The sequence below is a fragment of the Dendropsophus ebraccatus genome, chromosome 3, assembly GCF_027789765.1.
Source record: "Dendropsophus ebraccatus isolate aDenEbr1 chromosome 3, aDenEbr1.pat, whole genome shotgun sequence".
Classification (NCBI taxonomy): Eukaryota; Metazoa; Chordata; class Amphibia; order Anura; family Hylidae; genus Dendropsophus; species Dendropsophus ebraccatus.
Window position 1 is genome coordinate 104316375 of NC_091456.1, and position 15802 is coordinate 104332176.

Sequence of the window (15802 nt, forward strand, 5' to 3'; positions counted from 1 at the left end):
CCTGTCACCTTGGCACGGGGGGTGACAGGTTCCCTTTAACCTACTCTTAGGCCCTATTCACACATCCTGTTCCTGTCCGCAATTGCGGATTCGCAGAAAAATAGGACCAATGTATTTCAATGGACCCATACACACATCCGTGTTGTGTACTGGACTGGACCTAGTACGGACAGTAACTGACACACCCAATACAACTCTATGGGGTCCGTATTTTACGGATGCAATATGAATGAAAATTAGCGGATTGCTTACGGATTCAAAATTGCGGATTGGAAAATATACTGACGTTTGAATAGACCCTTAAACAGAAAATTGACAAATTTGTGCACATGCTACTTATCCAGTCTATGGTCAGTGCAGTGTGGCTTATTCAAAGAAGTACTTAGGATAACAGGCCTGCTTCCAAAAATGTATTATGGTTAGAGATGAGTCAGATTTGAGTTGGACCGCTTGGCATTTGAATACCGATGGCTGAGGGAAGTTAGATGCAGCCCTAGGGAGACCTGGAGAACACTGATACAGCCACAGGGTTTTCCAGGATTACCTAGAGCTGTATCAAGCTTTGTCAGCCACGGGTACTGAAATGCCAAGTGATCAGACTCCAGTCATGCTTCTCATGATGTATTCTGAAATACCTGTGGTGTGCCCATAGATATGCCTTCTAGTGACGACATCTGGTCTAATCCCTAAACGTTTAAGTTTTGTTTAAGGGACTCAAAAGCGTAGTAGACCCCAATCAAGATGTGAATGGTGTCTAAATAAATTTAAAAAAAAAAAAAAAAAATGCCCACGGTAGATGTTTCCCTACCAGGTCTTGGTTGGTATAAAGACTAATGTAATTAAGCAACAGAGCAAACCTTTCAAAGTGCTGCGGAATCTGGTGGCGTTGTATAAATAAATATTATTTTATGTTATTTTATGTATTTTAAATACAAATGGTTATTAGGAATATTTATTTCCATCCCTTTAAACTAGACCATGATACTTGGCAAGGATGACGTGTGCATTGGCCGTAGAACCTTTAGATGTGTTATTGTACAGCTCTCTGGAGCTTGGGGGATTTTCTTATGGCTTTACTAAGCAACAATGAATGTTATGCGCATATATAATCTTGTTTCTTGGAAGAGATATCACTATAGATTGTCGATAAGTTAGTATGTCAGTGATGGATATTAACACATAGGTCCAGAAGATTTTTCTTTTATACCACCCTAAAGATTTTGTAGTCCGTTTATTAGAGAGAAGTATCCAAAGTGTTGCAGTGTGGTATGAATTTGGTGAAAAAGATTTATATTTTACTCAGTGCCACTATGTGGATCCCAATATGTTAAATGTATAAAATGCAACACCTATTTAAAACGCTGAATCAAAAAGAAAAAAAAAAGCAACGTGAAAGGATGAGTCTGAAAAGAGGTAAGGACTAAAAGGGCTAAAATCAGACTCCCCTCCTCCAGGCTTTGCTGCTCTGCGGTGAGCCTGTCCATAAGATGGCTGACATGGAGGAACATGTGACCAGGCCCCGCCCCCAGTGTCCACCACTGAACCTGTATATGCCTATGGAGGTAACAGAGGGTGGGGTATGGTCACATGCTCCTCCATGTCAGCTTTAATATGGACAGACTCTCCACAGAGCAGGGCAGCACAGCCTGGCGGAGAGGAGTCTGATTTCTGCTCTATAAGGTACACAGGGAGCTGCTGTCAGTAAGTAATGTGAAAACACTTACTAATACTGTACTCTGAACAATTTTACTATAAAGTGGCCAACGCCTTTAAAGTGAATCTCTCAGTTGCTGGAAACCCTTTCAAGTGCTGACACAATGAGCTAATTAAAGGCATTAGAAAAAACACGGCCACTTTCTTCCAGAGACAACACGACTCTAGTCTCTAATTAAGATTAAGATTTTTCAAAAAAACTAGCATTGCATTGTATTCTGTGGGTGTTGTATACATACACCTCTAATATTTTTTTTAGAGCTCTTATTGTGTTCTTGGGTTTAGTCACATGACCACCCTATGCCTGTGTTTTCTTTACTTCCTGTGATGTCACGTTCACTATGTTTCCTGTTCCTTCCAGTGAGTCATCAGGTGGGTTATGTTCCTTCCAGTGAGTCATCAGGTGGGGTTATGTATCCACATAGATTTAGCCCCACCGCTGTAGGAGGGGCTAACATGTGAGCCCAGTAAAAACTGCAGAATGAGATTGAGGAGACCAGGAGCTGATACCTATGTTGTGTTGGGCACAGAGGTTAGCCATGTTGCTTTTTAGTGTTGGAGTCCTGGGATCAAATGCCACCAAAGATAACCGTTTCATGTATGTCCCCAATGTCTGCATGGATTTTATCACAGACTCCAAAACCTAATGAGCTCCATTGGGAACAGGGACCAACATGAGTGGCTATAATCTCTGCACAGCACTGCAGAATAGGTTGGAGCTATTTAAATACAGTGGCCGGGCAGTGTAATGTGGGGAGGAGGCATGATACTTTACCTCATGTCAGTCCCTATGCTTTGTATTTCTTGTTGAGGTAAATTTGCAACAGAATCCTAGCTCCTAGAACCCCACCCACTTGTAAGATGGCTACTGTAGAGTATATGTAATCAAGGATTACAACTCCTAACATGTACATGTGCGCAGGGGTTTGTAGTCCTACAACAGATAAAAGAGTGAAAACATAAGTAATTGGCAGACACTGAGCCGCTATGCTCCTCAAAATACACATGTAGTATTACAGACATTTCCCTGCCTATGGGTAGAGTGGGTGGGGCTAGATTCAGAGAGGAGTGGGCGGAGCTACAGGCTTGCAGAACTCTGATGTCATTGCTGACCCCTGTGACCTGGAAGTGCTATATGTAAACAAATATAAATCCAAAAAACAGCAACAGAGGAGGATGTCCAGGGACATAGAGGCAAGAAAAGGATAGAGAAAACAACCGAGTGAAACGAAAATATTACAAATTATTCCCATTTCCAATAAGAAAAAATGTTGGACAACCTCTTTAGGCTCCATTCACTTCACTAGAACGGAGCTGCAAAACACCAACCAAACTGGAGACATGAGTCTTGTCTCTGGAAGAAAGTGGCCATGTTTTTCTAACATTGGATATGCCATATGTTTTTGTATATGTTCTTCCCCGGGAGAAAAAAAAAACAAAAAGCAATTTTTATAGGTTCCCCTTTGACATCGTGCCTGCCCCACCTTTTGATTGATCCTTTAGTGATTGTGACGCACATGCAGTGAGTCTGCCAGGCAAGAAGGCACACCCACAAACTTGCTGCAAGTGCATGTAGCCAAAAGCAGATTATCTGTTGAGCGGGAAACTGGCTGATAGCATCTTTTGTGTGGCTTTAAAATGTATCGCTATAGGCCGCACATCTCCCTTTTTAAACAGGGGATATGCAGCTGATAGCAGTATATTTAAATAGCTTCATGAACTATACAGTGATGATTCATGTGAACTGGCCTTCTGAAGGCACTGCAAATCAGCATTGACTTGTGTCCTTGCATACCTCCGTGTTGGGCCAGAAGGGGTAGTGGGACGGAGCAGGGCGAAAAAATGCAGGCTGATAGGAAGAGAATTAGGAGCAAGCAGGGCAAGGCTTCCAGAGAACTACTGACACTCCCTCAACCAGAAAGTATTTTTGCACCATGAGCAGCTGAAAGGAGAAATGAGGAGATGAAAAAGAGCAAAAACACTTGATGTTATTGAAATATCTTCAGTTGTGCATATATCCAGATCAAGGGACCTGACAGGCTCGCAGCGAGATTTACGCTGCGAGTCTGTACATGTGTACAGACCCTTAAGCCACTATTTGATAAATTATGCCCCTATCGAGTAAGGTGCAAAGGTGTCAAACACATTGAAATGTGATGCAAATCATGCAATGCAGTTTTGAATATTTCTGCTCTAAACTGGCAAAGAGCAGAAGCATGATGGCAGTCACTGGAATAAAATATTGAAAGCGTTTATTGAAATGAGGAATGTAGCACAGGGCAAGGTCTATTTTGCAGCAACAACACTTTCTCTTGGGTTCATGTGTTGGTCCTAGTGCAGGGCCTAAAGAACAGTCCAAGACTTCTCTCTTTGGTTATCTTTAACCATCTGAGGTGTGCACCACCAGCTCAGGTCCTGCACATGACCTTTTACAGCCGGGATGGGAACCTTCGTCCCTGTTGTAACACTACATTTTCCATCGTGCCTGGAAAGCCAAAGCTTTGATGGGGAAATATAGTTTTGCAACAGCTGGTGGGCAAAAGGTTTCCCATCCCTGTTTTACGAAGTGTATTTTGCTAGAAAATACAGCCCCAAAAAAAAAAAAAAAAAAATACATTGCCCCCGCAGCTCCATGTCACTGCTCCTGGACCCCCATAGTCAGCCTCCTGCCAATGCACAGGGAAAGACCGGCGCTGAGCATGCGAACCGGGCGGCGTTTCAAAAAAAGGACCACACCACTGGGATGTCGTTAACCAGCCTTAGAAAGACATGGTCACTTCCTTCCTGAAATAGCACCTATCTTGTCTCTGATGTGGTTTTGCAACTCTGTTCCATTGAAGCGAATGGATCTTAATTTAACCCCTTAAGGACTGAGCCAATTTTCCTTTTTGCGTTTTCGTTTTTTCCTCCTTGTGTTTAAAAGGCCATAGCACTTGCATTTTTCCACCTAGAGACCTAGATGAGCCTTTAATTTTTGTGCCACTAATTGTACTTTGCAATGACAGGCTTAATTTTTGCATAACGTATGCTGTGAAACCAGAAAAAAAATGACGTGTGGTGAATTTGGAAAAAAATACAAACCACACAATTTATTTTATTTTATTTTTATTTTTTGGGGGGGGGGGGGGTTGTGTTTACGCTGTTTGCCCTAGGATATAACTGACTTGTTATACATATACCCCAAGTTAGTACAATTGCAATGATATGTAACTTGTATAACTTTTGTTTTATTTGATGGCTTTTCAAAAATTAAAACCTTTTTTTTTTAAAAATAAATGTATATACAGACAGCGGAGCGGGAGCCGAGTGGCAGCAGAAGGGGTTAAGGGGGCGGCTGCATTACATACTCACAGCGGTCTTTTCAGTAGTAGTAGTCTTTTGTAGTACTAGGGCCTGCCAGGACCTTGACTCGTAGCGGATCTCGCTGCAAAACTCGCATCGAGATTTCGCTGTAAACAAACCCTTAGCATTATTACTTTTATGGAGACTTTTTTTTTTTTTTTAACTAAAGGTCCTCTTTAAATCATGTGATAAATATGGAATGTTAAAACTATTTCTTCTCTTCTAGGAATGCTGGAATATGACCCAACAAAGAGGTTTTCAATACAGCAGATTCGTCGACACAAGTAAGTTTATTTTTTTCATCTTGCTAGCCAACAGATTTGTTGTACAGACAAGTAGGCCTAAAGGCCCTATTCCACGGAACGATTATCGCCCGTATTCGGCCGATATCGGCCGCTACTGACGATAATCGTCCCGTGGAATAGAGTGCAACGATCAGCCGACATCGTTCATGTCGGTTAATCGTTGCAGTCGCTTGTTTTTCAACATGTTGAAAAACAAGCGACTGATATAGCAGCGATCTGCTGCTGTCGCTCCGTTGAATAGGAGCGTCGGCAGCAGACGCTGCTATATCCTATGGGCTGCCCGGACGATCAGCGATCACCCGGGCAGCTCCCCCGCAGCTCCCCGCCGCCCCCCTCCCGCACTCACCCGCTTGCTGCAACCGCGTTGAATAGCGGCGGCAGCGAGTGGGGAACGAGGAGCAAACGAGCGCTGAGAGTGCTCGTTTGCTCCTGTAAACGACCCGTGTAATAGGCCCTTAAGGTGGCCATAAACAGCTTACGTCTGACTCCTGTCTCCACCGACATAATCTGTCGGTGGACAGTCGGGAGAGCCACATGCTCCTTATACCGACAGCCAAACATGCATCAAGCGGCAGGTACAGCTGACAAAAGTATAAGCTGTATGAGGGCCTTAATTTTTTTTTTTAAACTCCCACCATTGACATATATGCTTGTTGTAATGTAGCGGAGTATATGACGCTTACCCTGTTCCATATATATCAGGTGGCAGCTGTGTACTGTTTTGATCTTTAAAAGGAGCAGTCCGTCGAAATTTTATTTAAGTATTGTATTGCTCCCCAAAAGTTATACAAATATCCAATATACACTTATAACAGGAAATGTACATAAAGTGCTTTTTCCCTGCACTTACTACTGCATCAAGGCTGCACTTCCTGGATAAAATGGTCATGTCACGACCCGACTCCCAGAGCTGTACGGCTGTGGCTGCTCGAGAGTATGATGCTCAATGTCCCTCCAGTGTCCTATGTCCTCTGCCATTATGCTCTCCAGCAGCCACAGCCCGCACAGCTCTGGGAGTTGGGCCGTGACATCACCATTTTTTCCCCATCAACATGACGGCACCATGGAGAGAGGGACCCCGCCCCCAGGGACAGGAAACCTAGAGTATAAAAAATTTAGGCCCTCCTCTCATCCTCAGTGGTTTCCTGTCCCTGACGGGAGACCTGGAGTACAGAGGCTCTGCGGAGTCTCCAAAGAACAGATGCCGGGACCTCTCTCCTGCTGGGCCGCCCTAGTTGGGGTGTGCTGAGGAGGTCCAGAGGGGATGCAGGGGCCTCCCAGAGAAGACCGACTCACCGTTCCTCCCGGACGCGGTGTCGTCCTGAGGCCGGGAACCGGACAGACCAGGGCAGCTCAAAGACGCTGCGGCGAATGAGCTACTTCCGGTTCGGAAGCCGGGATTCCCTATGGGCGCGAGGTAGTGACGTCGCGCGGGAATCCCGGCCAGGACGCGCCGGAAGTGACGTAGCACGCCGGTCAGAGTACTTCCGGGGCTGGCGGCTGCAGATCTTTCAGGCTGAGTGAGTCGGCCGGCGCTCGGAGCAAGTAGCAGCAGTAGCAGCGGCAATGAGCTCCAGCAGTGAACGGAGGAAGGAGTCATCCGGCGCGGCATCATCCAGGGTATCGGCCATGCTTCTCCTCCGGTTGGGGGTGGTGAGATGACTTCTATTTGGTTGTTCCTCTGTATCACATATTTATGGGCTTTCATTATGATTAATTGCAGGATGAAAGTGCCAAGCGCTCAAGGTCCTCTAGGCATAGAGAGTGCAGGATTTGTAAAGATAAACTAAAGTCTGATTACAACAAGCCCACATGTGAAGAGTGTATTTCCAGAATGGTTAGGGCTGAAGTCCCTTCTATGGAGGCTATTATCTCATCTGTAAAAGATATTATTAAGAGTGAGATCCAGAATTCCTTAAAGGATATTAGACCTGCACCAACGCCTTCTCTCCCGCTACCAATAGTTATGTGTCAACCTCCTCCTGATGAAGAGGTGCCAGGTCCCTCCAGAGCTCCACTTGAAGTTTTTGGTGAAGCTGAAGATGAGGGAGTAATAACAAAAGAGGGTTCGGGAGCAGAGGGCTCGGACTTCTCCGACACAGATATTGGGGGGAAACCTCTCTTTTCTATTGAGGATATCAGTGCTCTAGTAAAGGAAGTTAGAGCTACTATGGAATTGGAAGAAGTTAGAGAACCTAAATCTGTACAGGATATAATGTTTGGAGGACTAGACACTAAAAAACAAAGAGTTTTTCCGGTGCATAGAACAATTTCATCACTTATTACAAGAGAGTGGAAAAAGCCAGAAAAAAGGGGGTTCATTCCTAGAGCGGTTAAAAGAAAATACCCGTTCGACGAATCAGAGAATCCTTCCTGGGATAAACCGCCTAGCATCGATGTTTCTATAGCCAAAATGTCCAGAAAGGGAGCTTTACCCTTTGAAGACCTAGGAACCTTAAAGGATCCTTTAGACAAAAGAGCAGACGCTTTTTTAAAGAAATCCTGGGTAGCTTCCACAGCCTCATTTAAACCTAACATTGCAAGCACATGTGTAGCTAGGTCTATGATGGTATGGCTCAGTAAACTAGAACAGGATATACAGGCAGGAGAATCGGGGGAAAAGCATTTACCCATGTTAAAGAAATCTGCTGCTTACCTTTCAGATGCTTCAACTGACGCCTTGCGTTTCTCGGCACGTTCAGCAGCTTTATCAAATTCGGCCAGAAGAGCCCTATGGTTAAAAAATTGGTCGGGAGAACCAGCATCGAAAGCTAAGTTGTGTGGTATACCATGTGAAGGCAATTATTTGTTTGGTTCTTTTCTAGATGACCTACTAGACAAAGCGTCAGATAGAAAAAAGGGGTTTCCCTATTCCTCGCAAAGGAGTCACTACCAGTCCTTTCGGAACAAGGGAAAAGGTGGATTCCAGAGGAAAGGGCCAGAAACCTCTGGAAAAGGGAAAGGAAAAGCCAGAGGGTATATGTTCTCTCAAAAGACAGACAATTCCAAGAAACCCTCTGCCCAATGACGCCGAGCCACGAGTGGGGGGCAGGTTGGCTCAGTTTGCTCAGGAATGGGAAAAGATCTGCGGCAGTTCCTGGGTGTTACAGTCCATTCGAGAAGGAGTAAATATAGATTTCCATTCATTGCCTCCCACTCGTTTTATAATAACAAAGAGTCACTCGGGAGAAAAGGGCCAACATCTATTGGAGACAGAGGTCAGGACTCTCATGGAGAAGGGAGTTCTGATACCAGTTCCAAACGGGGAAGAAGCACAAGGTTTTTATTCAACCCTGTTCCTAATACAAAAACCGGACAAATCCTACCGAGTAATCGTAAACTTAAAACCATTGAATCAGTTCATAAAATACCAACGATTCAAAATGGAGACAATAAAAAGCACAATAAATCTTCTTTATCCAAATTGTTTTATGGCGTCTGTCGACCTAAGAGATGCCTACCTGCACGTGCCAATTCATCAGACATTTCAAAAATACCTCAGAATAGCAATCTGGATAGACAAGGTGCTTCTACACTTACAATTTCGAGCCTTACCATTCGGGATATCAATTGCCCCGAGGGTTTTCACAAAAATTATTGCGGAAATGGCAGCTCATATAAGAGAAGAGGAAGGGTTGTTCATTCCATATCTGGACGACTTTCTGCTTGTAGCGGAAAGCAGGAGCAAACTGCAGATAATGATAAAAAGAGTCCTAGCCATTCTACAGAACCTGGGCTGGATCATAAACGAAGAAAAATCCTCTCTAGTCCCTGCAACGAGGAAGAAGTTTCTGGGAATAATACTGGACTCAGTAATGCAGAAATCTTTTTTGCCAAAGGAGAAAATTCAGAAGTTGCAGCATGCAGTAAAAACTATAATTCAAAATCCAAAAACGTCCATAAGGAACGGTATGTCCTTGTTGGGTCTGTTTACGGCCACCATTCCCGCAGTACCCTGGGCTCAATACCATTCCCGACGTCTGCAGGCAGAGTTATTATCAGTATGGGACGGCTCACCCACAGACCTTGACAGAAAGATCACCCTGTCACAAGGAACTCTAGACAGTTTTTCATGGTGGCTTACGGAAAAGAATTTATCAGCAGGTCTGAGCTGGGTTAATAAATCCCTTAAAGTCATTACCACAGATGCGAGTCCCTGGGGATGGGGAGCACATCTGGATCACCGCAATTTCCAAGGCCCCTGGTTGGAACAGCATACCTTTGGGTCTTCAAATCAAAAAGAATTAGCTGCAGTTCACCAAGCTTTGCTGACAGCAAAGAAATTCATTTATAAAACAGATGTAAAAATTATGTCAGACAATTCTACTACAGTTTCTGTGATCAATAGACAGGGTACAACTAGAAGTCAAGGTTTGCTTAACCTGTCTTATGATATCTTTTTATTTGCAGAAAACAACTTGTTAAGTCTTTCCGCAGTGCACTTGAAGGGGAGCATGAATACGAGAGCGGACTTCCTGAGTCGTCACCAATTACATCAAGGAGAATGGCAGCTAAACCCTGCAATATTCCGAATGATAACAGACCTATGGGGGGTTCCAGTCGTGGACTTATTCGCAAACCGTCAGAACAGGCAAGTCAAGCTTTTTCTTTCATTGTCCCCAGCAGACCGGCCCCTAAAAGTAGATGCATTAGCTCACCACTGGTCATGGAGCCTTATGTATGCCTTCCCTCCACTAGCACTCATTCCCCGAGTGTTGAAGAAAATAAGACAAGACAAAGCCAAGTTAATTCTAATAGCGCCATTCTGGCCACGGAGAGCATGGTTCTCGTCTCTTCAGAGTCTGTCAGTAGCGGACCCATGGGTGCTGCCGGAGCAGGAAGATCTTCTTTTTCAGGGACCCATCTTGCATCCCAGTGTGAAGCAACTGCACCTGACAGCATGGCTTTTGAAAGGATGATCCTTAGAACTCATGGCCTTTCTGATGCAGTAATTACCACTCTACAGAAAAGTAGAAAGGCGATAACATATAAGATCTACTTTAGGATCTGGCGAACTTTTTTCTCCTTTGTGGGTTCCAATATTATAGACTTACATAAACCAAATATTGCCCAGGTGCTGGATTTTCTACAAAAGGGTCTAGAGAAAGGACTAAAACCAGCCACGTTAAAGGTTCATGCTTCAGCACTAGGGGCATTGTATAATCAGCAGGTGGCATGTGATCCATGGGTCATGAGATTCTTTAAAGCGGCAGCCAGGTTCTCCACCACAGTTAGCTGTGCCGTCCCACCATGGGATCTGAGTTTAGTACTAAAAAGCCTGACAGATGCTCCGTTTGAGCCACTCACGGAAATTTCACTAAAGAATTTAACATTAAAAACAGCGCTTTTGGTTGCAGTCACCTCGGCCAGGAGAGTAGGAGAATTGGCAAATATGTCCTGTTGTGAACCTTATACAAAAATCTTATCGGACAGAATAATTTTTAGCCCCGATCCAGCCTTTCTTCCAAAGGTAGTGACTGATTTTCATAAATTTCAGGACATTGTTTTGCCATCTTTTTGTGAGAACCCATCTAACGATAAAGAAAAAGAATTCCATTGCCTAGATGTCAGAAGAGTGGTTTTGCAATACTTGGAATCTACCAGGCAATTTAGGAAGTCCAGATCACTGTTCATACAGTTCTCTGGAGTCAATAAGGGATGTAAGGCAAGCAGTGGCTCCATTTCCAGATGGATAAGACAGGCAATATGCGCTTGTTATTCGGTGGCAGGGGTTCCTCCACCACTTAGGCTTAGAGCTCATTCCACCAGGGCAATAGCTACTTCCTGGGCGGAGAGGAGGGACGCTTCTATTGCTCAGATCTGTAGGGCGGCGGTTTGGTCTTCACCCCACACTTTCTTCAGGCACTATAGATTAGATTTATCTGATTTATCGGGTGTTGCCTTTGGTAGGAAAGTCTTACAGGCCATTGTCCCCCCCTAGTGGTTTCTTCTCTGGTACTCTCTCCATGGTGCCGTCATGTTGATGGGGAAAACAGAAATTACTCACCGATAATGATGTTTCCTCGAAACATGACGGCACCACCACATTCCCACCCTTTTTTGGTGCTATCTCACTTTTTTCACGAGGGTGTGCAAAAAAAAAAAAAAAAAAAAAGGACATATATATATTGCATGATTATTAGTTGGTGAAGGTATGGTATTATTATCCTTGTACTAACCAGGGCTCTCTTCGGTCTCTGTAAATCACTGAGGATGAGAGGAGGGCCTAAATTTTTTATACTCTAGGTTTCCTGTCCCTGGGGGCGGGGTCCCTCTCTCCATGGTGCCGTCATGTTTCGAGGAAACATCATTATCGGTGAGTAATTTCTGTTATCCAGGAAGTGAAGCCTTGATGTAGTAAGTGCAGGGGAAAAAAGCACTTTATAATAAGTGTATATTGGTGATTTGTATAACTTTTGGGGGGCAATTTTCGCCGGACTTCTCCTTTAATCACTTAAGTAATCACCACGTGTCATATAAAAAACATACCGCGTTTCCCCGAAAATAAGACCGTGCCTTTATAATAATGTTTGCTGAAAAACAGGCACTATGGGGAAGATTTATCAAACTGGTGTAATGTAAAATTGTCTCAGTTGCCCCTAGCAACCTATCAGATTGCACCTTTCATCCCTCACAGATTCTTTGAAAAATCAAAGGTGGAATCTAATTGGTTACTAGGGGCAACTAAGAAAATTCTACTCTACCCCAGTTTGATAAGTCTCCCCCTTCTCTTAAATTCGGGGGGGGGGGGGGGGGGGAGAAAAATAAGACCTCTTTCCCTGGAGTACTTACATCCTTGCTGAAGCAGGAGCGCATCAGCAGCGAGACGTGTGGTGTTGCGCAGCGGGGTGTGCAGTGGACGTGGAGGCCATGGACCAGTATGCCTGCGGCGCCAGCTGTGAGGGTCCACAAGGGGATTAGGTGAGTCCTTGGTGGCGGCAGGTGGCAATGGGCGACCTCACTTTTGAGGGGTGCCTTAGTTTAAAGTAGGGGTGCCTTATTTTTGGGAAGATGCCTTACTTTAAGCTAGTTGGTAGGATAGTTGGGGTGTCTTATTTTCGGAGCGTGTCTTATTTTTGGGGAAACAGTATTTGTTAGCATCTGGAAATGTCATAAATTTTATAATTATAATAATTATTCTCCATGTCAATTGTTTTTGTTTTTTTGGTCACTTTGATTAAAAAAACCTGATTTTATTTAAATGGGATTAGAAGTTCCATTTACCCTAAAATGGTACTAATAAAAAATAGAATTTATACCACAGCACTCTTACAGCTGTGGTAGACAGAAAAATAACGATTATAGGGGTCAGAATACTATGATGCAGAGCAAATAAAAATATTGAAAGTAGTAAGACACTACACAATTTTTTAACCTTAGAAGTACTTATATTTACTTGTATTTCTTTTCTATAATTTGTATGCTTTTCTCCCTTCCTCCACTCCCCCTTATCTTCTTTTCCCCTTACATTTATTTCTGCATTGCTTTACTGTCTTCTATCTGCGTCATGGTTAGTCCCATGGGGTACTATGTACAAAATGAGTGCCTGAGCAGATCTATTCTATAATATGTATATCTATTTGGGAGATAACAGTATCCTCACTGTAGTGCACACAAGCCAGAGATGCTGCAGTGGAAGCTGCTTTATCTTTTTATTAAATATAACTTTAGAATTCTAATTATTATTTACATCTTAGCCATCCAGTGTCATTTACCAATGACGTGATTTTTGATTGTATCAAAAAAACAAAAGTTATACAATTTTTTTACTTAAAGAAACAGTTTAGAAAAAATTATTATTCCCCTACGGTAGGCGCTGGCACGTATACTCACCGGAGCTAATCGGTGTCCCATGGCGCCATTAAAATCCGTCGTGAGCTCACTTCAGCCTCTGCTATGACTCCTCTTCTGTGTCCTGTGGATTGATTGCCGGAAGTCACGCGCTTCCATAGAGAATGCATTGAAGCACGTGAGTTGCGGCGTACAATCACAGGAGAGGAGTCACAGCAGAGGCTGATGTGAACGCACGTCGGATTTGAATGGCGCTGCGGGACACTGATCAGCTGCAGTGAGTATACATGCCAGTGCTACTGGGGGGGCCAATAATAATTGTTTGTGAACTGCTTCTTTTTTGTGAGCGTGTGTGTGTTTTTTTTGTTTGTTTTTGCTCCTTGGCTGCAGACTCCCCTGTATGCTCAACCATCATTTTCCCATGGTGCGGCATCTTTCAAGTGCTACAACCCCATTCAAATCCTGCTGGCGCCCACATGACCTTCTCCAGCTGTCCCGCATCTAAAGAGGCCCTGTAGCACTGGAATGACGCAGTGCCGCAGAACACTATTATCATAGGTGAGTATATGGGGTGGGTGCTCGCAGCTGGGGAGCAAAGAAGAAAAAAACAGAATACTTCTTTAAAAGAGCTGAATATATAATACACATGAATGGATTTTTTGTAAGTCTTTAACTTCTTTTAAAAACGACAAGAGTTTCTGTATCTGATGACCATGCAAAACTAGTGGCTTAATAAAAGCACTGCCTTTCTCTTCTTGGACAGGAGGTCTGCTATAAGTCACTTTTGTAGGACATTCCTTCTCCTGACACAACTACTGATTAACGTATAGTACTACCTTCTTTTTAATACATTTCCACTATGCTGTTTATGTATATTACAGATACAAAGTTATTCCCCTTACACTAGAGTAAAAGAGAACAAAGACAGCGCTCCATGTGCAGGACCAGATACTATAGGATGAATAGAATTCCAGTAATTGAGTGAAACCAGGTCCTCTCTCACCTGGCTAAGTTGTGCAAGATCGAGGCACAACTCTCCATGCGTATCCTCAAGAAGGGAATCAGTGTGCAGCCTTCCTGCAAACCCACGCCAGGGCCATAACAAGATGCAGTCCTCCTCTCCCAATTCCAGCAGGATTAACAGGCGCAGCTACTCCCAACAGATTAAATTTAAAAAACTACTTTATTAAAATAATAAAAACATATATAAAAGGCTCAGCATTACGCGTTTCTAGACCGGACTGGTCTCTTCATTAGATGATGAAAAGACTGGTCCGGTCTAGAAACGCGCAATGCTGAGTAATGTAATGTTGCCCAATGTCTTTCTTCCCTTTGAGACAGCTCTCCTAATCCAGCCTATGTTTCCCATCATGTCTACAGCTTTGTAGAGCCCAGAGCATGTGGAGTCTCATCTCTTAACCTGCTCAGTCTTATCAGGTGATCAATGACGAAGAACTTTGGTTTCTTACCTAACACTATAGAGTATTAGCATATCATAATAGATGCAGCTTCAGGCCTAATTCCAACTTTCCGTGCACAATATGTATATAGACAGTGTACCACATAATAGACTTTTGGAACTCCGGCATCATGTATCATTTGATGATCCTGAGATAGCAGAAACAGTTTAAATCTTTGTGGTACTGTACTGACACAGCAGCGTTGCTGTATCAGTACAGTACCGGCAAAGATTTAAACACCTGCGGTGCTCCGTTTCTGATAATCTGTTCCATTGCACACGGTCTATATACGGACTGTGCCCAGAATGTGGGAATAAGGCCTTGTCAGTCTCCTTGTGAGTGGTTTCTCCCGGTCTGCTTTTGGGGAGGCAGTGGAGAGCAATCTTGTAGGACATATTAGTGGGTCTGCAGAGGGAGGCAGTGTAGGTTTGGGAAGTCTGCAGCTGATCATTGTATTGACTTGTGTATTATATTACTACTTTCAGCTGCATTAGATATGAGAAATGATATCTTCAGCATCACATTATGCTTGGTGGGACATATGGGGGGAGTTGGAGAGCTGCCAGGAGGGATTTGATCAATGCTAATATGTGGTTCACAGGATGTATGCCACACAGGAGAGAGTGTACACAGGAAAGCATGTGGTGGGCTGGTGGCCTGAGTGGTGATCACATAACATGACACTGCAATAAAAAAAGAGCTTATAAAACGTATGGATGCAAGCATGGAGGTGGCATGTAACCAGTTACTCTACATGGATTTTTTTTTTGAGTTAGCATTATACTTCTAAATCCACTGAATGCCTCTTTAAGGTTTGCCTTTTTCTATAGTGAATGTGAACTCACAGTAATCCATAGCAGAATCAATAGAAATTACAGAAGTATTCATATCAATTACATTTGAGATCTTAAAGGGATGCTTATCCACATTTACACTACTACCAGGATCAAAAACATTTCTGTATCCTCTGTTTAACTTTTACAATTTGCCAATGCTGGTAATCTATAGAAATGCACAGCAGCATAAATACACCATAATATACACATCCTTTGTATCTAGTTTATACCCTCACTGTAGTTGCAGCTCTTTAACCATGCACCATGTGACTTAGTGTATTGTCATATAAAGCTCTTTGGATAATTTTACATAATTGTATACACCACTGGGCAGTCCTTACACCCACAGCTCTAA

General features: G+C 43.5%; 1 protein-coding gene across 1 annotated transcript in view; it reads left to right on the top strand.

Annotated features, from left to right (window-relative positions):
• The window catches only part of STK11 (serine/threonine kinase 11), a 64513-nt gene that overhangs the window by 29669 nt on the left and 19042 nt on the right, over positions 1 to 15802 (top strand). The window contains exon 6 of the mRNA XM_069962409.1: positions 5282 to 5339. Within this exon, the coding sequence (XP_069818510.1) occupies positions 5282 to 5339 (58 nt within the window). The remainder of the gene's footprint in view (positions 1 to 5281; positions 5340 to 15802) is intronic.